This window comes from Ascaphus truei, chromosome 8 (assembly GCF_040206685.1).
Source record: "Ascaphus truei isolate aAscTru1 chromosome 8, aAscTru1.hap1, whole genome shotgun sequence".
In the NCBI taxonomy this organism is placed as follows: Eukaryota; Metazoa; Chordata; class Amphibia; order Anura; family Ascaphidae; genus Ascaphus; species Ascaphus truei.
In genome coordinates this window covers 5,514,188-5,541,393 of record NC_134490.1, presented here as the reverse complement: position 1 = coordinate 5,541,393, position 27,206 = coordinate 5,514,188, and the positions used below count along the sequence as shown (strand labels likewise).

Below are 27,206 nucleotides of genomic sequence, written 5' to 3'. Positions count from 1 at the left end.
AAGACACTGTCTACTAAACTGGTTTTTAGAATGACCTCGTTCGTCGTTTTTGGGCGATTTATCACTTCTGATTAATACCGTTTATCATCAGATTGCTCATCAAGCACCAACATATGCTGCAGCGCAGTACAATGGGGATACAGAGTTATGTATATTACATAAACAGGGTGACCTCCCAAATCAGGAGAAAAGCACAACCCGACACCGAAGGCGATGAGGCCTCGCTCCTCAGAGCTTACACTCTACAGGGAATAAAGGCAATGTTGAAACAAAATGTAATGTGGCCGCTCATTGTGAGGATTGAGTATGTCTCAGGGCGGATTCTACATTCTGCGCTATATGAACTCACACACAGCTGTCAAACACGTTCAAATGCACAATGTAATTATTCCCTATATACCAATAGGGAACTCATAGTATTTACACACACTTATAGTAATGCAACTGCATCTTACATTTCTACACCTACGCATACCATTGTTATGCACTCCCACTCCATACACACCTTTTTGTAAAGCGCTGTATACACTGTGAGTGCTTTATAAATTTATATTTACACACACACACTCTTACATCACAAACATTCAGGGACCATTAAACACCTCAAGTCATAAATCGCATACTGCACAGGGGGGAGGGATAGGCTTCAGTCAGATACATTCCAGGATGCGCTGTTTTTAAGAAAAACCCTTTCTTGCTATATCCATTGTAACACCGCCGGAAGAAGATGTCATTGTATCTCGAAAGCTCGCACAAATAAAAGAATTTCGTTAGCCACAGAACGATATCGTCTATTTGTTTTTGATTATTAAGCTCGGCTAACACGAGAGGAGAGAGAAGAGAGACACATACTGACAGATATACTAGCTGATATACCCGGCGTTGCCCGGGACGTAAATCCGTAATACTGTAAGTAGTATTATTTATAAATAGGGGAACAATAGGATGACTATTTGGTGGAATGGTTGTATAATAATGTTGAAAAGATGGAAGAAAATGTAATACGATGTTGTTTAAAAATGGTTTATTGTAAACACACCACAGTACAATGTATATTTTGGCGACATAAATGATGTGAAAATGTGAGGCGTGTGTCCCGAGAGGGTGTGAGGCGTCGGGTGTCTGGTGAGTGCGGACGGCGGCTGGTCAGTGATGTCGGTGCGTAGGGGTGCGAGTGCGGCGGGTGGGTGTGAGGCGGGAGGCGCCGGGTGGGTGGTGAGTGGGTGCGGCGGCTGGTAGTGATGTCGCTGCGTAGAGGCGGCAGGTGTGTGGTGGGTGGGTGAGAGGCGGCGGGTGTCTGAGTGCGGGCGGCGGCTGTGGGGCGCAGGGTTGTGAGGTGGCTGAAAGGCAGAGGCGGCGTGAGTGCGGGCGGCAGTAGGTGAAAGGCAGAGGCGGGAGTGAGGCGAATGAGTGAAAGTGGCAATGTCCAGAAGTCAGGGAGCGCAGACACCAGGATGAACATATGAGGAGAAAAAACAATAACACAAATGATAGTGCAATCCTGTAGGGTAAAAAAAATATTCTAACTGGGATTGGGGACATGCACAGTGGATAGAAACAAAATATAGACAGATAGCCTCTGCTATAGTCCTATGGGGTAAGAGGCTGGAATATGATCAGGTATACACATGACACAGTGGTTGAAATCAAGAATGGCCACACAAATGTAGAAAATGATTAAAAAAAAGGGTTTAGTAAAATGACATCAGGAGGCACACGGATGCAGTGGGAACTTACAATCAAGCCCCAGAAATCAGGCAATGGAAATAGAGCTTAGTCTGTGTCCGTTGTGGGAGAGATAACCTGTATGCGTAGCAACTGCTGCAGGGGAGTCAGGCTGCGCCGGCGCTTCCTCCACTGTCAGCCTCCGCAGGACTTCCGGGTTAGATTCTCGCCACCAGTATTCGGCACCACGTGACTGCGTCACACTGCGGGCAAAGCAAGCTGCTATAAAACAGGAACCAGAGACTCAACGCAAGCAGACTTCTGCGTTTCGCTAACAACTTCCTCAGGAGTCTGTGGTGCCTGTTAGTGGCTGGCCTGCTTGATATACAGAGGCACAGCCAATCGGGAGTCAAGTGTGATGTCATCCTTCCAATCATCTGCCTGCATCATTTCCACCAATGGTGGTATGGATTGCTCGATTCTGCACCTATCATCCTTCAGAGGGGCGGGACTAATGTCCGTGGGCAACATAAACACTAACAACAATTTTAATGGGTGAAAAAACAGATATGTGTTCCCTTAAACTCTGGGGAACAGGCAGCAATAAAAAGCATTAAAAACCTTTAAAGAACTGGCAGGATTCAAAGACATTTAAAGGGTTAATTCCAACAGCATAGGCTTAAGTGCCAACTTGAAGGGGAAATTTAAAACCTATCATGCTCCAAAGGTCAGAGCTTACATACGTCATAATTATGCATACATAATAATAATTTTAATAAAACACATAATACAAGTGTAGCCAGGTCTCCCCAGCCTGTCAGTACCCCCCTCACCTAGCTGCCGATCGCGGGTGCCGCCGAGTTCAATGGCGGCCCCGTTGGCGTATAGCAGGGGTGAGGGCGGTCAGGCTCCTGCTCGGGGGTTGCCGGGGACGCGTGCGGCCGGTTGCCAAGGCCGCGATCGCGTCGCTGGGCTCCCGGCGCTCCCGGAGCAGGTCTGTGAGGCCGCCGCCATTACATAGCCACGCGCGCATGCGCAGTGATCGCGCAGGCGCGGAAGGGTCCCTGGAGCTAGGGAGATGTCGCGCGAGTGTAGGGAATGTGCAGGAAGGGTTGACGCGGCCCCAATGTTATTATAGGACTACAATTATATTATATTATATTATATTATAGGACTACAATTCCCATAGTGCCTAGCGAGGGAGGCACCAGGTGCCTCATAGGAGCCAATAGGGCTGCAGGACTGCCCTGGACAGAATTGGATACATTTCGCGGGCAGAGAGCACGCTTGTCAGTCAGAGACCGGAGCAGCCCAGGGAAGGAGGTAGGGTACAGGAGTCGGGGACTCCCTGTACTAGGCCAGCACCCCCAGGGCCCGAGATAGCTCAGCTCCCCAGTAAGGTGAGTGTTGCCAGGGGCAGCCCTCAGGTTAGGGACCCTGCCACTTACATTAGTGGGAGCTGGGAAAGGAAGGTTACAAAGAGTTGGAGTCAGGGAGCGGTGAGGGAAGGAAGGGTGCGGGGAGCGAGTGCAGCTCCTGCCCCATATAGGTACCTACACCCCAGGTAGGCCCCAACTCCCCACTAGTTTAGTGGGTAAGTGCTTAGGGAGGCCCAAGATAGGGATGCTGCCCTTAGTATAGAGTGCTGCCTTGTCAGAGTCACGGCTGTTAGTGCTGTGAGGTCTGATAGGCAGGCACCTTGTTGCGCAGCACATTGGCTGCAAGCATTTAGTGAGGCTGAAGGGACTTGGGTAGTTAGGGGAGTGGGACAGGTCGTAACCCCTGCAGGCCCATAGGAGTTCCCCAAGCCACTACAGGTTGGTGTACTACAGGGACAGGCATTAGGTTAGGGTTCCTGTCACGTTAGTACCACTTAGATAGATAGGGTCACAGCGGCTGCTGCTGTTCCTGTGGACGCGGTTGGACCCACGTTGGGGTCCACAGAGACGATTCCAGAGTGGGACCGCCCTGGCGGTCCGCACGTGCCGGAGTTCGGTTGGAGGATCAGACGGATACATCACACGTCTGACCCTTTGTGAAGATTGCTGACCCGAGTACCGGAGTGCTCGGCAGGTACCATACAGTCATAAGTGCACCACCGGGCCCTTAGTGTAACTGTGACTGTGCAGTCACCCACGTTCTCTCCAAGAGTGTGGGACATTGGGTGGGATTCTCGGGACACTGGGTGGGATCACCTGGTGTTGGGGAAGCGTCCTGCGCGACGCAGTAGGTGTCTCCTCTAGAGAGGGACACAGGTTATATTATTGTATTGTAGTGATATATGTTGTTTGCATGTTAGTAAAGTCCTTAGTTATTATACCTCACCGTGTATATTATTATTGATTGTCCTGCGAGGAACCACTCCCCCTCTGGTGGGAGCCATCGCAGGTGGAGGCGCTGAATTGAGTAAGTGGTTACCCCTAGTATAATTGCCCCAGGTTCCCCGTGGCGGAAGCTCAGCCCTCCTGCGAGCCAACAGGTAATGCACCACACCTATGGTAACACCGTATGTTCCTTGCACCCACATCAGATCTGCGATTGGGGGGGGGAATACCCGTTACACAAGATCACTCAAAAGAGAGTAATAAGGAACACACTGCATGAAAAAATGGTCATTAAAAGGCTAGAGGAGTTAAAGGCCAGCAACAGTTAAAAGTTAAACTAGGGGAAAAAAAGTTAAACTAGGGGAAAAAAAGGGGGGTGGCAGTATGGACAAGGGGCGTGGTGACATAATATCATATATAACTATATATAATGGACATAATTCAACAAATGAAATAGCCAGAAAATGACATTATATAAAAACATTTCATAAAAAACATGTTCCTATAAAAAAAGCAGCAATATCAATATCGATGTTGAGACCATCAGGTTCTAAAGTTTTTAATTTGAAGATCCAATAGCTCTCACGCTGAATTAATCTCTTATCCCTATCCCCTCCTCTCCAATGGGGGTCCACACATTCGATAGCTCTATATGTGAGACCTGCAGGATTACCATTGTGTGCTTGCAAGAAATGTTTGGGCACGCTATGTGTTAGTAACTTCCTTTTAATATTTCCTACATGTTCTAGGATGCGTGTCCTAAGTGGTCTTATTGTCTTACCTACATATTGGAGGCCACAAGGGCACTCCAATAAGTATACAGCGAAATTGGTCCTACAATTAGCAAATTGTTTCATTCTGAAGACCTCACCAGTTATGTTGGATTTGAAATCTAATTTGCTCCTTGAAGCAAACGAGCAAGCCTTACAATTAATACATTTAAAAAATCCTTTTGGTTTTGTTAACCACTGAGAGGGATATAGAAAGAAATCACCAGAATTATCTCGTAAAAATAGCTATATACGAGATAGAAGTCCTCCAAGGAAATCACCTGAAACACATAGAGAAGATTTGAGAAGCCCACCAACTAGAAGAGATAGATCTAGAGATAAACTAGGCAGAGACGAAAAAACTAAAGAACTAGATAGGAGAGATGAAGGGAGACCATGGAGCAAATCAAGTAGGTTTATCCACAGTCCCAGGAAAGAGCAGCAGAAGAATAACAGCAGTAAGACCACGAGCTCCCATTTTTTAGACAGTGTCCCCCATCACAGCAGATGGGAAGACCCGAACAGGTTCACAGCACTGGAGAATCATAGTTGGGAACACAAGACACCAAAACCCCAAAGGAAAAGAAGCCTAGGGGAAAGAGAGGAAGAAGGGGTAAAAAGGTCGAAACCAACGAACCACTGAGCAGTATTTTTAATCTGAGCACCGTAGTTTTAACCCCAGCACAAAATTCCATTTTAAAAAAAGGGCTCAATTTCGCTCCAACTATAGGACCCAATAGCTTCGAGCTATTTTTAGATGCTAATAAGTATTTGCGGAAACTGGCATTGAAAAGATTTTTTCTGTTAAAAAATAGTACCCTGCTACCTAATGAGAAAGATTTGACCAATCAACCTTTTAATGTAGGAAATGAAAGTGAGATAAGTCCTCATTTTAAACACACTTCTCTAAAGAGGAAATCAACATTTTACCCCAGTTTTAGTAAAGGCCCGTATTTAGATACATTCTACTATTTAGTTTTAAAAAGTTTTGGTAAATTGAAAGATGATAAGCCTTTTCGGAACAATTTAAGCCCCGCAGAACGTACAGCGTTCAAACAACTAATGGAAGATGATAGGATCATCATAAACAAAGCCGACAAGGGGGGAGGTGTGGTCATAATGGACAAAAGTTATTACATTAAAGAGGCCACAAGGATTTTAAGTGATACAACAACCTATGAGCAACTCACAAGAGACCCTACAAAAAAGTTTCTAGAAGCCCTAGCAGCACATCTATTAAAGGGGAAACAAAAAGAAATTTTGAATGAAAAGGAATTTTTATATCTGAGTGTTACAAAACCAATAATACCGGTGTTTTATTTTCTCCCGAAGATTCATAAAAATTTACAGGAACCACCCGGGAGACCTATAATTTCCGGGATTGGGTCTATAACAGAGAACCTGTCAGAATATATTGATGTCTTTTTAATAAAAATACGTCATGAAGATCCGATCTTATTTAAGAGACACCATGCAGGTCTTAGAAATCCTTAATAAAACAAAATGGGGAAAAGGTTGTTTTTTAGTGACTACAGATGTCACATCACTATATACTGTACTTCAATAAATCATAATCAAGGTGTAGGTGCCATACGGAGAACCCTAATGGGGGACCAAGAATTATTGCCAGACCAAGTTGATTTTATAGTGGACAGTATAATTTTTATTCTAGAACACAACTATTTCGCTTTTAAAGATGAGTTCTATGTTCAAAAATGTGGGACTGCCATGGGGACCAGGTTCGCCCCAAGCTACGCAAACCTGTTTATGGGTGTCTGGGAACTAGATTACATTTGGTCCCAGAACCCATTTGGCGCGAACCTGGTCCTCTGGCATAGATATATCGATGACATTTTTTTCATTTGGCGAGGGGATGAGACATCCTTGAATTGCTTTTTAAAATACTTAGATGTAAACCCCTTTAATCTTCGCTTTACTAGCAAGTACAGCCCAGTCCAAGTCGAGTTCTTAGATCTATTGATTTTTATTGAGAATGACCAACTGAATACCAAAACTTTTTTAAAACCTGTTGATTCCAACAATTATGTCCTACAATCCAGCTGTCACCATCCAGGCTGGTTACGAAATATACCTTTTGGACAGTCGAAACGCATTAAGCGTAACTGCAGCAAGGAAGCAGATTTTCAGAGTCAATCGAGTATCATACAAAAAAGGTTTTTAGATAGAAAGTACAATACATCAACTGTAAAGGAAGCAATGCGAAAAACCAATTAAATTGAACGTGCCTCTCTTCTGCAACCAAAATTAAGACAACAGAATGAGACAAGTTTCCAAACAGCTTTTATTACACCTTATAATAGGAAGGCTGCAGAAATTAAAGGAATCATCAACAAATATTGGCATATTCTAAAAGATGACCCAGTGTTAGGCAGTACATTAGAAGAGAGACCTAGGATAATATTCAAAAGAGCTCACAATTTAAAAAACCAACTAGCACCAAGCGCCTTTAAAACAGAAAAACAAGAGGGGTGGTTAACAAAACCAAAAGGATTTTTTAAATGTATTAATTGTAAGGCTTGCTCGTTTGCTTCAAGGAGCAAATTAGATTTCAAATCCAACATAACTGGTGAGGTCTTCAGAATGAAACAATTTGCTAATTGTAGGACCAATTTCGCTGTATACTTATTGGAGTGCCCTTGTGGCCTCCAATATGTAGGTAAGACAATAAGACCACTTAGGACACGCATCCTAGAACATGTAGGAAATATTAAAAGGAAGTTACTAACACATAGCGTGCCCAAACATTTCTTGCAAGCACACAATGGTAATCCTGCAGGTCTCACATATAGAGCTATCAAATGTGTGGACCCCCATTGGAGAGGAGGGGATAGGGATAAGAGATTAATTCAGCGTGAGAGCTATTGGATCTTCAAATTAAAAACTTTAGAACCTGATAGTCTCAATATCGATATTGATATTGCTGCTTTTTTATAGGAACATGTTTTTTATGAAATGTTTTTATATAATGTCATTTTCTGGCTATTTCATTTGTTGAATTATGTCCACTATATATAGTTATATATGATATTATGTCACCACGCCCCTTGTCCATACTGCCACCCCCCTTTTTTTCCCCTAGTTAACTTTTAAATGTTGCTGGCCTTTAACTCCTCTAGCCTTTTAATGACCATTTTTTCATGCAGTGTGTTCCTTATTACTCTCTTTTGAGTGATCTTCTATTATGTGTTTTATTAAAATTATTATTACACTGGCGACACACTTTATTCGAGCTCGGCTAGTCCCACGAATTCGGGTATACCCGGGTGTATTGAGGTTTGTGACTGTTTTCTGCCCGAGTGCATTGAGGTATTTTCCAGGCAGGGACTGAAGCATTTTATTCCCGCTGGCTGCAATACTGCACAGTATATATATATATATACTGCATTACAATTCATGAATTTATGCCATCTGGTAGACACGCGAAGCATTGCAGCCTATTAAATCCTAATCATTATCATTTAACAGATCAGCCGCCCGTCAGCCAGGCATGAACCCAGGCTGGGAAGGCAAACGCAACGGGGCTTGTCAGAGGTGAGGAGCGGCGCATTCCAGGTATCTGCCAGGTACATACTGGGTATTTGCTCTAATAAAGTGTGTCGGTGCAGTATGTATGCATAATTATGACGTATGTAAGCTCTGACCTTTGGAGCATGATAGGTTTTAAACTTCCCCTTCAAGTTGGCACTTAAGCCTATGCTGTTGGAATTAACCCTTTAAATGTCTTTGAGTCCTGACAGTTCTTTAAAGGTTTTTAATGCTTTTTATTGCTGCCTGTTCCCCAGAATTTAAGGGAACACATATCTGTTTTTTCACCCATTAAAATTGTTGTTAGTGTTTATGTTGCCCACGGACATTAGTCCCGCCCCTCTGAAGGATGATAGGTGCAGAATCGAACAATCCATACCACCATTGGTGGAAATGATGCAGGCAGATGATTGGAAGGATGACATCACACTTGACTCCCGATTGGCTGTGCCTCTGTATATCAAGCAGGCCAGCCACTAACAGGCACCACAGACTCCTGAGGAAGCTGTTAGCGAAACGCAGAAGTCTACTTGCGTTGAGTCTCTGGTTCCTGTTTTATAGCAGCTTGCTTTGCCCGCAGTGTGAAGCAGTCACGTGGTGCCGAATACTGGTGGAGAGAATCTAACCCGGAAGTCCTGCGGAGGCCGACAGTGGAGGAAGCGCCGGCGCAGCCTGACTCACCTGCAGCAGTTACTACGCATACAGGTTATCTCTCCCACAACGGACACAGACTAAGCTCTATTTCCATTGCCTGATTTCTGGGGCTTGATTGTAAGTTCCCACTGCATCCGTGTGCCTCCTGATGTCATTTTACTAAACCCTTTTTTTTAATCATTTTCTACATTTGTGTGGCCATTCTTGATTTCAACCACTGTGTCATGTGTATACCTGATCATATTCCAGCCTCTTACCCCATAGGACTATAGCAGTGGCTATCTGTCTATATTTTGTTTCTATCCACTGTGCATGTCCCCAATCCCAGTTAGAATATTTTTTTACCCTACAGGATTGCACTATCATTTGTGTTATTGTTTTTTCTCCTCATATGTTCATCCTGGTGTCTGCGCTCCCTGACTTCTGGACATTGCCACTATATAAGGATCTATAAGGAAGATCCACTGAAGGTCGAGCTGCAAACTGGCACTGGTTGTATATAATTTCATTCTATATTTTGCATTTACTATACTGCATTATCTCCTCCTATCTGAAACACTCGCAGGAGCGCCTGGTGATTTTTGTGTCTTTGAATGAGTGAAGGGCAGAGGCGGGAGGGCGGGTGAAAGGCAGGGGCGGGGGTGGGAGAAGGCAGGGGCGGGGGTGGGAGAAGGCAGGGGCGGGGGTGGGAGAAGGCAGGGGCGGGGGTGGGAGAAGGCAGGGGCGTGATGGGAGAAAGCAGGGGCGGGATGGGAGAAAGCAGAGGGGGGAGAAGGCAGGGGCGGGGGAGGGAGAAGGCAGGGGCGGGGGGGGGAGAAGGCAGGGGCGGGGGGGGGTGAAGGCATGGGCGGAAAGGCAGGGGGGGAAGGCGGGGCCGAGGGGGGCGGGAAGGCGGGGCCGGGGGTGGAAGGCAGGGGCGAGGGGGTGGAAGGCAGGGGAGAGGGGGGGGAAGGCAGGGGCGAGGGGGGGAAGGCAGGGGCGGGGGGGGGTGTCACTGCCTGTCACTGTGTGTGCCAGTGTGTCTGTCACTGTGTGTGTCAATGTGTCTGTCACTGTGTGTGTCGGAGGGGGCGGGTGTCAAAAACGGAGCTGGGGGGGTCAAAAACGAAGCTGGGGGGGTCAAAAACGAAGCTGGGGGGGTCAAAAATGGAGCTGGGGGGTGGGTCAAAAACGGAGCTAGGGGGTCAAAAACGGAGCTGGGGGGGTCAAAAACGGAGCTGGGGGGGGTCAAAAACCAGCTGGGGGGTCAAAAACAGAGCTGGGGGGGTCAAAACCGGAGCTGGGGGGGTCAAAAACGGAGCTAGGGGGGTCAAAAACGGAGCTAGGGGGGTGGGTCAAAAACGGAGCTAGGGGGGTCAAAAACGGAGCTGGGGGGGTCAAAAACGGAGCTGTGGGTCAAAAACGGAGCTGGGGGGGTCAAAAACGGAGCTGAGGGGGTCAAAAACTGAGCTGGGGGGGTCAAAAACAGAGCTGGGAGAGGGAGGTCAAAAACGAAGCTGGGGGGTGAAAACGGAGCTGGGGGGGTAAAAAACGAAGCTGGGGGGGGTCAAAGACGGAGCTGGGGGGGGTCAAAAACGGAAGCTCAGTTAATCCCCCCCCCACCAGCAGCAGCAACAGCCAGCGCCACCACCACCACCAGGGAGCATTTCCTCACCTCAGGCAGCAGCAGCAGTGTGGCCGGGGGTTGGGGACCCATGGGTTAGAGCACACCGGCCAATTAGAGCCGTGGGGGGCCGGGCCCTCCGGGTGGGGGGCCAGACACCGGCCAATGAGAGCTACCGACGGACATCAAATGGTCTGTAGCAGGCCTGCACATGCGGCACGCCGGGACACCCTGTGCGGCCCGCGACGGCTCCCTCCACCCCCCCACTTCACCCCCCCCAAACTTCACACCCCCCCACTTCACCCCCCCCCACTCCACCCCCCCCCCCAAACTTCACCCCCCCCACTTCACCCCCCCCCTTCCCTGGTAGGGAAGGAGCGCGCTCCAGCAGTGTGTGACAGTGTGCTCCCCCCCCCCCCTCTCCCGCTCTAGCAGTGTAGCGCAACCCGGAACTTCCAGGGTCTGCTTCTAGAGCGCGCATCCCTCGCGCTTCTCCCTGCTGCCATCTGTTGCCTCCGCCGTCGCCATCCACCTCTGCTGCTGCCGCCGCCATCAGGTAACATGGGGGGGGGGGGGTAGTTCATCCATGAGAGGTTGGGGGCTGCTTACATGGGCTGGGGGGGCTGCTGAAATGGGCTGGGGGGCTGCTGAAATGGGCTGGGGGGCTGCTGAAATGGGTTGGGGGCTGCTTACATGGGCTGGGGGGCTGCGGAAATGGGTTTGGGGGGCTGCTGAAATGGGCAGGGGGCTGCTGAAATGGGCTGGGGGCTGCTGAAATGGGTTGGGGGGAGAGATGTGAGGTGCAGGGGTGGAGAGAGATGTGAGGTGCAGGGGGGGAGAGAGATGTGAGGTGCAGGGGGGGAGAGAGATGTGAGGTGCAGGGGGGGAGAGAGATGTGAGGTGCAGGGGGAGAGAGATGTGAGGTGCAGGGGGGGAGAGAGATGTAAGGTGCAGGGGCAGAGAGAGATGTGAGGCGCAGGGGGGGAGAGAGATGTGAGGTGCAGGGGGAGAGAGATGTGAGGTGCAGGGGGGGAGAGAGATGTGAGGTGCAGGGGGAGAGTGATGTGTGTGGTGTGCAGGGGGGTATTATGTGTATGGGTGAGGGGGAGAGATGGGGGTATGAGAGATCGATGGGGAGTCTCGCAAAGGATGATGATGAGGGTTTTTGGGGGAGATATGAGGATGATGATGAAGGGTGCTGTGGTAGATATATGAGGAGGAGGATGATGATGATGATGATGATGATGAAGGGTGCTGGGGTAGATATATGAGGATGATGATGATGATGATTTTACCCGTGCGGCCCCAAACTTTTTTCCTTGGAGCAGTTCGGCCCTTCTCACTGTACAAGTTGTGCAGGCCTGGTCTACAGACACTCACAACCAAGATTTTCATATATATATAAATATACAAAAAAGACTGCGCTTTAAGTATCTGTCTGCAATGTATTACCAACTAACTGTATAATCAATGTATAAAAAATATATATAAAAATACAAAATATACTGTGACAAGCGCTATACCTAAATGTGACTGTGCAGTGCACAATTGAATTAAACAGTGCAGTGCACAAAAAAAAAAAAAAAACCAGCCTGGTGATCTACTGAGGAATATCCCAAAATAAACCTCTACACATGAATACAAATACAAAAATAGACATAAACCTGGCGCATGTGATATAAATGTGAAGTGATATTAAAGTCCAAAGTTAAAGGATATACAGACTAAGTCCCAATCCTGAAAGGTCAGCTGATGATAGATGGTTTCAAAATCACAGTTCACAAAATGTAAAGCATACAGTCCTCTTCACGTTGTATATTCAACCTGCAGATGTGTGACATTAAGCAGAGAAACAGGACATTGCGCAGTATATTTGATTGCCAATGTTGCACTTAATTTCTAAGCTCAATAGATTGCCTACTTACTAGAAGTAGATGAAATACATGCAGGGGAGAGAATCTGTGCTTGGAGCCTTCTGTGTCCTGGTCGCCTTCGGTAAATCACGAACCCCTCGTGGTGTCCTCTGCTACCGTGGATGTTTAGGAAGGTCTCCCTTTCAGGAACGTAGTCTCCTGGATCAGTCTTAGGGTCCCTGCGGTCTTTTATTCTCCAGTGGGGATAAAAGAGGGCAAAGGATTGCGCAGAAATAAAAACTTTTATTGGACGCCTACCTAAAACAGTTAAAATACTCACAAAGTCGGTGAGTGTAAAATCAAAGAAGTGCCCGACCCAGATTTTACACTCACCGACTTTTGTGAGTATTTTAACTGTTTTAGGTAGGCGTCCAATAAAAGTTTTTATTTCTGCGCAATCCTTTGCCCTCTTTTATCCCCACTGGAGAATAAAAGACCGCAGGGACCCTAAGACTGATCCAGGAGACTACGTTCCTGAAAGGGAGACCTTCCTAAACATCCACGGTAGCAGAGGACACCACGAGGGGTTCGTGATTTACCGAAGGCGACCAGGACACAGAAGGCTCCAAGCACAGATTCTCTCCCCTGCATGTATTTCATCTACTTCTAGTAAGTAGGCAATCTATTGAGCTTAGAAATTAAGTGCAACATTGGCAATCAAATATACTGCGCAATGTCCTGTTTCTCTGCTTAATGTCACACATCTGCAGGTTGAACATACAACGTGAAGAGGACTGTATGCTTTACATTTTGTGAACTGTGATTTTGAAACCATCTATCATCAGCTGACCTTTCAGGATTGGGACTTACAGTCTGTATATCCTTTAACTTTGGACTTTAATATCACTTCACATTTATATCACATGCGCCAGGTTTATGTCTATTTTTGTATTTGTATAAAAAATATATATAGGAAAAAATGAATATAAAAAATATATATACCCGGTAATAAAGGAACCTAATATATGGATCTAGAAGACAAAAAGAGAAGAAAGCGCCCGATCCTAGTGTATTATATTAAGATACAAAATGTAATGTTCCATAAAACTCCAACAAATGCGCACTCACAAACATAAAAAGTATTAAAGCATGTAATGAGTAATACTCATTCGCCAGACGCTGGAAACTTCTGCTCCGCTCACACGTCCTGCTCCAACAAGTTGTATGGCACCTCTGAGCTACCGTCCAGCAGGAACTCAGGGGATGTGCAGCTACTCCTGTTCTCAGCCGGAAACAAGCTGTGGTGAACAATGGTTCCGGATAGGAGGAAGGGAGAAGGTAGGACCAAGGGGACCAAATCACTGATGTATCACCATGAGGTGGCGTCCCAAAGTCCCAACAAACAGCGCGTTAGCGCAAGGCAGCGTCGCAGAGTCCCAAAGTCTGAATGAAAGTCCCAGATATAAAACAGGTCTGGTGCAATAACTATCACTAGTAAAAACTAGTATCCCTACGCGTTTCTTCACACTTGGGTGATTTCATCAGGGGATAAATGATGGATATACGTCATAGGTATTTATATTTAAATCCACCAATCAGCAGAGGTCATGGCTAGTTAAATATTTGCATTGATAAATACAATCTGTTAATTAGTGGCTGTATGTCCCAATAGACCCATACAACAATAACATTATCAAATAGAATCAAATCATTTGAAACATTTGAAATATACATATTTATGACCACAAAAGAAGACATGTATATAAATTCATGTATACGTGTGTATATTTTGTTTGCACCTATAATAAGTACATAAGTATAAAATCAGGCTATATGTTATTTGAGCAGTAAGTACTATTCATAACGATTGTGAAAATGAGCCTGTGTTAGATGAATCAATTAACATTATAAATCACTACAACATGATTGTATATACACATGTATTTTAAAATTGCACAAGTACCAATGTAAACATAATAATAAATCTAAAATTTAAAGGAAAATGGATGAGGACCAAAAAATAAATATGTTATAATAATCAATCCAATCATTCAATCCTCCCATACATTTGAGATGCATGCTGGCCACTTAACAGTGATCAGCAGCCTCCCAAATGGGCTACTAGAGGAGGATAAATGATTAAGATACTTATGAGATGTACTTGAAAGGGCAAATTAGAAGAAACCCACTCATACATAGCTCTAAATAATCTGTTGATAATTTTTGATATTAATCAGGAATGTCCATGATCATGCAACAGAATGTATGAGTGATAGTGTTACAAGGGTATTAAAAAATTGTGATGTTGCTATTTAGGTTAATAATGAATAATAGATACCCCAGGGTATATATTTAACTCATAGTATGTTGAAACAATTTTTGTAATTTAATGTGTATCTGAAATACTAATGGTGATATATCTTTCCGATAAGGAGAAGGAAAGAGAAAAGAAACATCAAACAAACAGAGACTTTGTATCCGAGATCACAAATAACGCAAACTGAAAAGAATGCACCATACAGCAAAAAATCTATATATCGCTGTCAGTTATGGAGGAAATCATTTTAAGTGTTCAAAATTGTGAAAATGTACATATTAATGTATATATTCTTATATTTCTTAAATCTCTAATATGTGTACAATAAAAGAATACAGTGAAATAAGAAAGTATACTAGTGTATATCAATGTATACTACCCAATGATATTATGTTCCTATATAAAGTGATATTAAAGTGTATGAAACTAAAATAAATCTTAATTTGTGTAATAAAGTGATAAATGTTATTACTATTGTAATAAATGACCTATCTAATAAACAGATGTGTGAGAAAAAGACTCCATGAGACCGACACAGAGGGAACATGTCAAGCATGTTCAACCTAGACCTCTATATCATATCATCAAGGGAGAATTGTCCTATCATACTACAGTACTGATATCAATGCAGTCGTTTAGACCAAATGGGCTAAGTGTGTTAAGAACATAAATCCAGTAGGTTTCTCTTAGATTCTCTTAGATTTAACCATTTATGTCTATCCCCATTTAATAGAGTGGATTTAATACTTTCTATGCCCATCACTACTAATGTGGCTGGGTCTTTGTTATGTTTCAACTGATAGTGGCGAGATAAACTGTGTGTTTGTTGTCCATGTATTACGTTCCTACGATGTTCTAAAAATCGTATACTTAAAGGACGTGCCGTCCTCCCAATATATTGTATACCACAAGGGCACATAATAGCATAGACTACAAAGCTGGATAAACAATTTATATGTCCTTTAACTAGATGTGTAGTTCCATTGGAATGAGATGAGATACTGTTTGATGTCTTTAGATGTTTACATGTTATACATGTAGGGCGCCTACAAAGAAAATTACCATCAACTTCATTTATATCCTTCATGTGCATAACCTCTGAATATTTTAATCTACTTGGTGCCAAGACGGATTTGATGTTTTTTGCCTTTTGAAATACAACTGGTGCTCTAGCTGGTAGTTTTTTTTAACCAATAATCGGGTCATTCAACAGGATGTTCCAATGGGAGTTCAGTATCGATTTGATCTTGTGAAATGCATTGTTATATTGTGTGACAAAAAAAGGTGAACCAAATTTTTTGCTCAACCCTCTATCACAATTCTTGATCTTTTGTTTTGATTTCTCCAAAATTTCACATCTATCCATTGAACCTACCTGTTTGAATGTGTCCAGAATAATATCCTTATTATAGCCTTTGGCAACAAATCTCTTGACTAGAATATCCCCATGGGCCAAATAATCAGAGTCAAGAGAACAATTTCTCCTGACCCTTAAAAATTGGCCCCTGGGGATATTCCCCAACCATTTTTTTGTAATAGTTACTGGTACTGTGTATATACCCATTGGCAGCTACCTTTTTGAAAAAAAATTTTGTGACAATTCTGCCATCCTCATTGGCACTCAATTCCAAATCTAGGAAAGTGATCCTTGATTTATCAAGTTCTGATGTGAATTTTAGCCCCATGTTATTAGTATTAAAGGAAGAAAAGATGTCTACCAGTTCCTTTTCGTCACCATCACAGATGAATAGCAGGTCGTCTATGAAACGGCCATAGAACACCAGTCCAGCCCCCAGTCTTGCATTCCCCCACACATGGATACTCTCCCACAGTCCCATGTATAGGTTAGCGTAGCTGGGGCAAACCTGGAGCCCATGGCCGTTCCACAGACTTGCAAATAATATTTTTCTTCGAACAAAAAATAGTTATGCTCCAAAATGAAGCGTATAGCTTTTAAGATGAATTCCCTTTGGATCAAATCCAACTGTGTATCAGCCTCTAGATATGTTCTAACTGCCTGTACTCCCTTCTCGTGATCTATACACGTATATAGGGAAGCCACATCGCATGTGCCCCATATATACGTAGGTTTCCAGGAGATCCCAGAGATCAAGTCCAAGACATGTAGCGTGTCCCTAATATGTGATCTCAATTTTGCCACAATGGGTTGTAGATAATAATCTACATACTGGGACACGCATGACGCTCCCAATGAGACTAAATATTACCGTGTAATACTAAAATTAAGAGAGATATTAATATCTGCCTCTTAGTATTTGTTAAACCTCAGGTGTCTGCATTCGTTAGTTGCGGGTAAGTCCCACGAATACACATATGTATATGTGTATATGTACGAATACACATCTCATAATATTCTTATATTTAATAAGGTCACTCATTCTGATATCTCCTGGTGTAACCGCACCCCTGACCCCCATCAAAAAATCCTTTGAAGCAGGGACCCCTGGGTAGGGAACATTTGTCACCTGGTGTTAGATGTCACACCCAATGCCCCAGCCTGGGTCTAGCTGTCTCTAGCAATATTCCCTTGGCCTGCAAATTAGGTATTAACATACTGTGCACCAAAACCCCTTCTGCTTTTCACACCCAACTTCAATCAAGCTTTTTGAAGTCCATATTTTCTGAAAAGACACCCCACAGTTGTATTTTCTTAAACTGTAGCTTATTAACCCCTTAAGCCCCAGTGTGTGTGGTGCAGACACTGGCCCAGAAACAATACATTTTTAACAGGGGAATAAGCATTTGGATATTGAAGCAAGGTAAAAACACATTACTGCACATCAGTCCAGTTAACCCCTTGCTTCCCAGGTGAGGTTAGAGGGTGGCCAATTGGGGTGTAACCCCTTTAATCCCGGGCCAAATCCTCCCCATCGTCACACCCGCTACCCACAATAAACCTGGCACGGCGGGTTAACCCCTTCATTGCCTTAGCGGTTAGCCGCTAAGGTAATGAAGTGGCTTTTAAATGCCTTTTTCCTGCCTCGGTGCGGGTATCAGCTCCGGAGACCCCCGGCATCAATCCCAGCCAGGTAAAAGGCCAGAATATTTTCTAAGTGTCGACCTTGCCGATGCTTCTCCTCCACCAACTTGCCAACTTTAGTTGGCGGGACGGTTTGGCGGTGAAATCTCAATTCTGGAGTGCCGATCAGCACCGAAAAGCTGATTGGGGCTACCTGAATTCAGCCGAGTTCAAAAAGTGCCGATAAGTGGCTTATCGGCACCCGTCTGCCGATAAATTTTTATCGGGAACAAAAAATGCCGATTTTGGCCACTTATCGGCGCTTACTGAATCGGGAAGGCAATTTTGGTGGAAAAATAGCAATAAAAGCCTTATCGGCGCTTACTGCATGAGGCCCTATGTATGAGAGAGTCTTTTTGGATATACTCACTTGGTACACTTTCTCCCAGGGATCTTAATGAGTGCGTGGATACTAGCACACTGGTTTAGTGTCCTGCCTTGCTGTTTTCTGCCTTGCCAGTTCGGTTCCTCTCCCTCTATTCTAGGATGGGGTTCTGTGTTTTTGGAGGGGATTCCTCTATACTATATTATATGATATTTCCTTAGAGTAGGTGTTATTTAATAGTTAATCCAGTTTTTTCCTTTATCTTTTTATAATTTTAGTTCTTTTTTAATGTAACAATTGTTGTTATTATATGTAATTAGATATAATTTTAATTAATGCACTATGTGAATTATCAATTTAATAATTTTTGTTAGTACATAAAATGTAAACATTGTTTTGTGAATGTTGTTCTCATCACACAAGGAATAGGTTGATTTTAATACATTTTTTCAATTTTATTTAGATTTTTTTATAATCCATTTTTATATGGTGTAGTGGTATTTGGTTGTTTATATATTTATATTATTATATTCTAATTAATATATTGATTTATTAATATTTTTTGATACTAAAATTATAGTTTTAGGCTTTAATTTTAATTTGGTATATATATATATTCTTCCATATTTGATGAAACTTAGATTGGTAATAGTGGGACAGCTTTCTCTAACACGTTATGTGTTAGTTGAGTTTATACATAATTAAATTGTTTAGTTTTAGCTATTTTCATTGTATGATGTGAACAACATAATTATTGATGTTTTTTTGTTGTTATTCATTGTAATGTTGATATTTATAGTAATTTTAGAGTTATACGATTTGTGGTGAAACTTAGTACCAATGTGAAAATAGGTTTACTTGATCCAGCCTATTTAATTGGCTGTCCTTGACCAATCACATAACTCCTGACGAAGACGCCGCAGTGTGACAAAACGCGTAGAGCTGTGACATCATCGCGTTCGTGTTGGTGTATTTGGAGTCCCTGGCTTCCCTGCGCTCCGGCTGGCGGTAATTTCAAGTGAACAAACGAAGAATAGGGGGAGCAGGAGGTTAGAGGGAAAAGAAGACAAACCTTCAATCACAGTATTCAAATAGCTAATCAAAAACCTTGCAAAACCTTACAAAAACTGGACGTGGGGTATATTAATAAGATAATCAGATAAATAAATACTCACACGGCCATGTGGAGTAAAAATATATAGGGTAATTAAAAGTGCTAGCAACCATTGTATGAGAGGGAGCAAAGGACGAGCAGGCATTGGATGCCTTTTTTGTTGCCAATTTGGGATAGGAGTTCATGGTGAACCTGTACTGTTTACATCCACTCTGCAAACCTGGGACTCACCCTACCACCGCAGATGACCACAATAGAGATTTCGCTCCCGCGAATGGTTCTGTTTAAAATCCTGTAAGTGCACATTCTTATGGGTTGCTGATTTTTTAAATAAATTTACCTTATTTTTTACTCAGTCACGTGCTATGGAGCTTGCGCTTTTGTTTGTTTTTTGTTCATATATATATATATATTTATATATATATAAAACGGTGTATCCCGGGGCCCTTCTTATCCTGACCCCCATATGTGAGAAACTGTCCCAATTACATGTGTGTGTATTGTGGTGCACCTGCTGGCTTACAGGACTCCTGAGTCTCCCGCTGGGTGTTAGTGGGGATATCACCATGACAGGCGTCTGAGGAAGTATTCTGAGTCCTACTCACATTCGGTACAGCGCCTCCACCCCATCAGGATCCCTACGGCAGCAGGGAGGAGTATCTGACGGGGACCTCCTTGGTGCATCCTCCTGGTAAATAACTCCAAACTCACACAGGAAGGATCTTTTGAACCAGGGCATCTTTAATGTCATCACCTCTGGCAGACTGCCCATCACAGCGGCCGACTCTAGCCACTCATGCGGAACCCTGGACACAGTGTGTAATCAGCCTGCTCCTGACAGTCAGACTGTACTGCTGCAGGCCTTTAACTCTCTTAGACTCTCCTGTAGAACAGTTGGACTGACTAACTTTAGGCAGTGCTGTGTAATATATAGACTTCAGAAAAACCCACACCTCTGTGTCACTAACAGTGGACTCAAAGCATGTTGTCACTTCCTTTGCAACATATGACACTTCACCAGGATTTGAGGGCAAACCTCCATGATAGGTACTGGCAACCCTGCCTTCTTACCAGGACTACTGCCAGCATGAGAGAGATCTGTACACCAATTTTACATTGGCTACAATCTCCCCCTGGTGGAACCCAACGGCCCGGCTGGGATCTAAATTTGCGGAACCTTCCTTCGGGTAGCACTGCAACACATAAACAAGATACATAGCATAGAAATAAATTATTTCAAAACACATTTTTCCACTTCTGCATCACATAATTACATAACCAGGTTGATTACAGCAGCACATAGAACTACTCCATAGGAGAATTAATCTAGTAATAATGCCTAGGGTCAGGTTTCTGCACCTCCCTTCCATTAGCATCCTTCACTGGGATACTGTAAGATCTGGGCGGCCCATTCTCTGGCCGGTACTCCATCTTATGCATGAAAATGTTGCGCCCAACACTCCATACCCTCATCAAATAGCAAATCCTTTCCTCAGTCTTATGGGCTGCATGCTCAGACTTAGCCATTATACTGTATAGTCCTCAATAGTCTCCCTCAGCCAGTCGTCCCTGTTATCCTCTATCTCCTGCATGAGAGGTTCTGGCACATCTGGATATTCCAGACCATGAGACCTTTTGTATCTGGCAACTATTGCCCTCTCAGCCCTGCTGGTGCGGATAAGCTTTTTATTGCCTGCCCTGCCTAGCAGTACCCACGACAATGGTTCTTCAGGAGCAACCACGTCATACCACCAGTCTAAGTTCTTTCAAATCTAAGGCTGTCTCACATTTTAGTCTGGTCTGTAACTGTTTCATACGCCCATAATATATATTTTCTTTAACTGTGCACGCAATGTCTTGTATATAATGTATACCCTGTTCATTTATGTAACTGTATTTGTAACCATGTATTATTTGTTTTACTCTGTGCCCAGGACATACTTGAAAACGAGAGGTAACTCTCAATGTATTACTTCCTGGTAAAATATTTTATATATAAATAAATAAATAATACAATTTGGAAGACCCTCGGGGAGTGACAAGGCCCTTTTGAATATCGTAACTTCTTTTCCTTAACTCCTCTAGGCGCTCCTCATCGGAGTACTCACCTATATCCCACCAGTGATCGACTATATCACTCCTTATTAGTATGAACCGAGTACGGTCCAACCAGGCCTCATACCCCTCAAACATAGGAGCCCACCATCTGTGTTCCCGCTCTACAGCCTGCTCTCTCACTGCAACGGCCATTTCTCCTTCCTCCGGTACTCCTCCAGAAGACACTCCTGATGTCCCTGTGGACCTAGAATTGGATCCAAGGCGTTTAGGCCTACCCTCACATTTGCATTGTAATCAACCGAATTCATTCTCGACGACACCCCAGAAGCAATCATTTCCCTTCCCGATCCCTCATCGGAGGTAAAACATTCCCCCCAGGTCCAGATTTGACCCAGTCCATTCCTCGGAAGTATCCCGGGACTCCCCAGACCACCCTTGGCTAGACAATGACCCGGATGACGAGGTGACAGGGGCAGGGGTGTGGGCAATGGCAGGGCAAAAAGGGACATGGGCTGGCGATGCGGCACTACTATCCACAGGGGGACAGTACCGCGGCCGGTGCCAGTGGGTTGCAGTTCAGGCTCACCCGTCTCCTTGTTCCCGGGCTTTCTCACGGCCTGCCAACTCTTGCTCTTCTCACCTACAGACGACCTGGTACAGCAAGGCGGTCCCAAGGGCACGGCCATCTTCCAGCCCATTCTGCTGTGTCCGCCGGAAGTGACGTCATCTATCTCGCGGGACTCGGCGCCGCCATCATGGGTTGGGTTCCCCACCGGAACCTCTTCCTCAAGAACAACGTCCGCCGCCGGAAGTGATGGTTCCTCTTGCTGCTCTGCTTGGGTCTTGGCTGGGCCTTCCTTTGCCGTCGCCTCCATCGGAGCCTGTGGGGGGTAAGAAGGTGTCTCACCACTCTGTCGGCTTTTGATGGGGTCCTCTCCGCCTTCCGCACTAGGAGTCGCCACGGCCGTGGGACTCATCCGCTCCGGTCGCACCAGCGCAGGTGACCGCAGACTCTCCAGACTCTGCTCCGCTACATCACCGGTAAGTGCCAACTCTTTTTCAGCACTGCTGTAGTGGTCCGCCGGTAGGCGCACCACCACCGATGTAGGGCTGGCTTGCTCGTCGTCCGACGAGACAGACTCCGACGCTGGTAGTGGTACCTCCGAAGGGGACCGACAGCGAGGTTCCGGGTTCTCGCTGCGGTTGCAGGCCCCGATTTCTTTTCTCACTCCGGTGCTATCATTAGCAGGGATCCCCATTCTCCGGGATCAGCTTTCTTTGCCTTGACTTTGGGCGAGGCTCCAGCCATCAGCTTGGCTGTCTTTCCTCCCGCCTCTGCGGCGTGCCCAGGCACAAAGGACTCCAAGGCCCATAGGTAATGTATGCCACACTGGGGGCATCTTGCTGTGGTGCTGGCTTCTCTGCCGGGCAACCAGCATTGAATGCACAGGCACCGCAAAGTTTCTTTGTCACCCGCCTTTACCACCAGGAAGCCTCCTGGCAATGAATAAGGGTGTAACGAAATGTCCGGTGTACTCATGATTGTACTGGTTAAGGGAGACACTCGACACAGCAGTCTCTCCTGTTCACCAGCTCCTCGCAACTGAAGGGCAGGGGTCGCACCTTTAGCTCCACCCTCAGCCAACTCGGTTCGCAATTGGCAGATATAGGGACCCCCCCCTGGTAGATATTAAGGGAGGGTCCCACAGATTCACTTGATGACCCAGAATTGGCTCTGAGCCTGTCATAGTCCAGGAGGGCGCGGCCACAGTTTTCACGCAACTTCCCCCAGCAGGGATGGGTTCTTTATTTCGCGCCAATCCTGGCCAACTCCTTGCACTAGCATGATTTGCAGAATTTTCTTCACTCGGCCCTCGCGGTTTCCCAGGGAAGCGGGAACCGCCATCTTGGATTGCACGGCCATTCACATAAGCAGCTGAGGTAGTTTGTGTAGTGATCACCGCCTGGCAATCAGGTTCTCCATCCACCCCGCACATAATAGCAATGTCCTTGACACTTTCCCCCAGGGTAGCACCCCGGGATCCTAGACAGGACAAAAACGGCGCAGCCACTGCTTTAGCGCCACTCCATAGCAAACTAGCCAAAGTCAGTTCGGTAGTCTGTTCTTCTGTGGTACACACACCACGTGCACTCTCTCCATCAGGCTCTGGCTGCCATCTTAGACTCTCCGCATGCGCGGAACCTCACTACTTGCGGTCGCCATCTTTACTTGATAATTGCTATCGCACATGGTGCGCCTCTCTGCTGGGCAGCTGCCATTTCGATCCAATGAAGAATGCCAGTGCACCACTCTACATGTATCTAATGTATGTTTGACTCATGTGTACTATCTCAGTCTAGGCTCACTCTTTCACTGTATGCTGTATCTGCCTTCCTCCAGTATGTGCTCTGTGGTAAGTGTTCAGGCTACTGGCTAGAGTACTCTGGCTTCTCCCATGCAGTACTAGGGCGTCAACCTCTCTTGGCCACCTCTAGCGCAGGTCCTCTCTGGAATTACTGACCCGCGTTAACCAGGCTATTCCCATGAGCATGGCATCCCACGACTAGCTGCCTCAAGGTGACCTAAACAGCTACTGTATAGCCCTGTCTCCAGACCCACTTTACTCCATTCAAGGCCCTAGGGTGTGCTTTGCGAGTCGTCCAGACATTTCCTGACTACCCCTAGGTCCCGTCCCATCCACAGCACTGACTGGCAGCATACACTCTCCTGTTTCACAGTGTGCCTAACAAAAGCCTGTCCTGTCGAGAGGTATCTCAGCAGCGCCTCCAAATGTAATGGTGTTTCCCGGGGCCCTTCTTATCCTGACCCCCATATGTGAGAAACTGTCCCAATTACATGTGTGTGTATTGTGGTGCACCTGCTGGCTTACAGGACTCCTGAGTCTCCCGCTGGGTGTGAGTGGGGATATCACCATGACAGGCATCTGAGGTAGTGTTCTGAGTCCTACTCACATTCGGTACAGTGCCTCCACCCCATCAGGATCCCTACGGCAGCAGGGAGGAGTATCTGACGGGGACCTCCTTGGTGCATCCTCCTGGTAAATAACTCCAAACTCACACAGGAAGGATCTTTAGAACCAGGGCATCTTTAATGTCATCTCCTCTGGCAGACTGCCCATCACAGCGGCCGACTCTAGCCGCTTATTCCGTGGAGGTACTCCATGCAGAAGGTTCCTCCTCTCTTAATTAGGTTACTGTCCACCTCTCCCCTAAGGGAGACCACCAACTGTGCCAGAACCCTGGACACAGTGTGTAATCAGCTTGCTCCTGACAGTCAGACTGTACTGCTGCAGGCCTTTAACTCTCTTAGACTCTCCAGTAGAACAGTTGGACTGACTAACTTTAGGCAGTGCTGTGTAATATATAGACTCCAGAAAGGCCCACACCTCTGTGTCACTAACAGTGGACACAAAGCATGCTGTCACTTCCTTTGCTACATATGACACTTCACCGGGGTTTGAGGGTAAACCTCCATGATAGGTACTGGCAACCCTGCCTTCTTACCAGGATTACTGCCAGCATGAGTGAGATCTGTACACTAATTTTACACATGGCTACATATATATATATATATATATATATATATATATATATATATATATATATATACACGCAATATACATATACATACACTTATACACATACACACATACATATAAAATCAGGAACAGTTCTGGTTGTTAACGGTGTGACCAAGAAGAAAGGGTCCTGGAACATGGCCGGTGTACAGGGGGTCACGCGGCCGGTGTACATGGGGTTACACGGTTTACTGAACCAACAGCAGGAATGGGAAGAACAGGATGAGGAGTGAGTAATCTTTTATTATCCTGGGAAAGCGAATTTAGTAAATCATGGCACGCTTCAAAATGTTCAATAAATCAGGGCTTCCATGACTTTGGAACATGGGGACCAGAAATTAGATTGTAAGTTCTTGAATAAGGGATTGGTTGTGCCTACAGATACAAGGTTCAAAGCTGTGTGTAATGTCAGAACTATACACAAATAAATAATAATCACAGAATAAACTGAGACCTGGGACACAAATCTGAAAGTCTGCGGTGTAAAGATGCAGAGCGGGGAAGGCAAGGAGGGAGCGAGAGTGTAGCAGTATCACACAGATGTGATAGATTATAATAGATAGCTAATAAACTGTGGAAATGGACTGGGGGGGTCTCTGGAGATGAATTATTAGCAGTATTAAGAATCCCTTTTGTCTGTCACATCGTTTCTCAGTAGCTATTTCTTTGTGAAAGAATGTGTTTGTTTATAAGGATGAGTTTGGCTGACACTAGATTTTCACTTTGTGCCTATGGCTCAACGCCCAGAATTATAGTGATAAGAATAAGACGTATTCTGTTGTTGCACAGCATTATAGTGATAAGAATAAGATGTATTCTGTTGTTGCACAGTATTATAGTGATAAGAATAAGATGTATTCTGTTGTTGCACAGTATTATAGTGATTAGATGTACCCTGACGTACCTTGTTGTACTGAGCTGTTTTAAAGCAATTTTTACCAACGTTTAGTAGTGACCTTTAAGATGATAGGTTTAGAAAAGGGATTAGCCTGTGTTATAATGTAGGCATCACATCATTATAATCTGCCTATTAACCAATGTTAGACTAAGAATATGAAAAGTGTATATAAAGCCTGCGTAGGACCTACCCTTGCAGAATCTTGCTGACTTTCCTGTATGGCCATACTGTATCGTGTATCAATAAATGTACTCAATATAACGAACCTGAGTTTGTTCCTATCTACAATATATGAACGAGCAGACATATATAAAATCTCACTATTTTTAACATAGGAGCACCTGTTCTGTTTTGGGCGGTTTGACTCTGCAAATTACATTTTGATTGAGGCATTTTCTTGCTTTTACCCCCCCACCTATAATAATATAATTCTTACCTGCCGTCTTTGGCACCACATCAGCTCTCAACTGAAAAGAAAAATTATATATTTTTAGTTGAGGGGAAATTATTTTACAGTTAAAGAAATAATGCGCAGTTAAATTGCACCTTGTTATTAAATACAATATCCTTTGTGGGTGCAGCATGTCACGGCATGTACATCTTATCCTAATAACAACAACTTCATCAAATGGGGGGATGAATAAAACAGAGAAATGTGAATGTATATATTAACATGAGAAGAGATAATCAAGCGATTTGGAAGAGAGGAACTGGTCTCATTGTTACATAGTTACATAGTTACATAGTAGATGAGGTTGAAAAAAGACGTAAGTCCATCAAGTTCAACCTATGCTAAATTTAGACAACAGATATTTTATCCTATATCTATACTTACTTATTGATCCAGAGGAAGGCAAACAAAAAAAATCAGTGTCATATCATCCAATGATATCTCATAAGGGGAAAAATAAATTCCTTCCTGACTCCAAGAATTGGCAATCGGATTAATCTCTGGATCAACATCCTTCCCATATATACTTATTTGGTATATCCCTGTATACCTTTCCCATCTAAAAAGATGTCCAACCTTTTTTTGAACAAATCTATTGTATCTGCCATCACAGTCTCCATGGGTAATGAATTCCACATTTTAACTGCCCTTACTGTAAAGAACACTTTCCTTTGTTGCTGGTGAAATCTCATTGTTACTTCTCACGACTTCCTGTGAGATGTGGCATGTCCGTGGCTAGTTATTACATATACAGCTGAACCCCATTATAACGCGGTGCTCAGGGTCCACATAATGAGACCGCGTTATAACCGGGATCGCAGAAAAAATGGTCGCCGTGACCAGGGTTCCACGTCCGCTGAGGAGAAGAGCTGGGATAGCTCTGTGCTACACCTCCCTCCCTCCTGCTGTCCCTGTCTGTCCACAAAAAATGAGTTTTTTTATATGAGGTGACCTGACAGGCACTAGGCACTATAAGCTCTGAGCTTGTT

General features: G+C 44.8%; 1 protein-coding gene and 1 long non-coding RNA gene across 5 annotated transcripts in view; one reads left to right on the top strand and one right to left on the bottom strand.

The window, feature by feature from the left end:
• LOC142501073 (peptidyl-prolyl cis-trans isomerase A-like) overlaps positions 1-27,206 on the bottom strand; it is a 67,764-nt gene that overhangs the window by 23,459 nt on the left and 17,099 nt on the right. Inside the window, exon 2 of one of the 4 annotated variants that reach the window (XM_075610387.1) lies at positions 26,203-26,233. In XM_075610387.1, coding sequence (XP_075466502.1) covers positions 26,203-26,233 — 31 coding nt within the window. Of the gene's footprint in view, positions 1-1,737; positions 2,064-10,613; positions 10,802-13,543; positions 13,628-26,202; positions 26,234-27,206 lie in introns of those variants that run through there. The other 3 variants (XM_075610391.1, XM_075610390.1, XM_075610389.1) reach the window with 3 other exon arrangements.
• LOC142501074 (uncharacterized) lies at positions 8,634-15,062 on the top strand. Its single transcript, XR_012803409.1, has 4 exons — positions 8,634-9,076; positions 9,405-9,451; positions 13,592-13,753; positions 14,848-15,062. It is a non-coding gene; the product is annotated as an uncharacterized LOC142501074 (long non-coding RNA).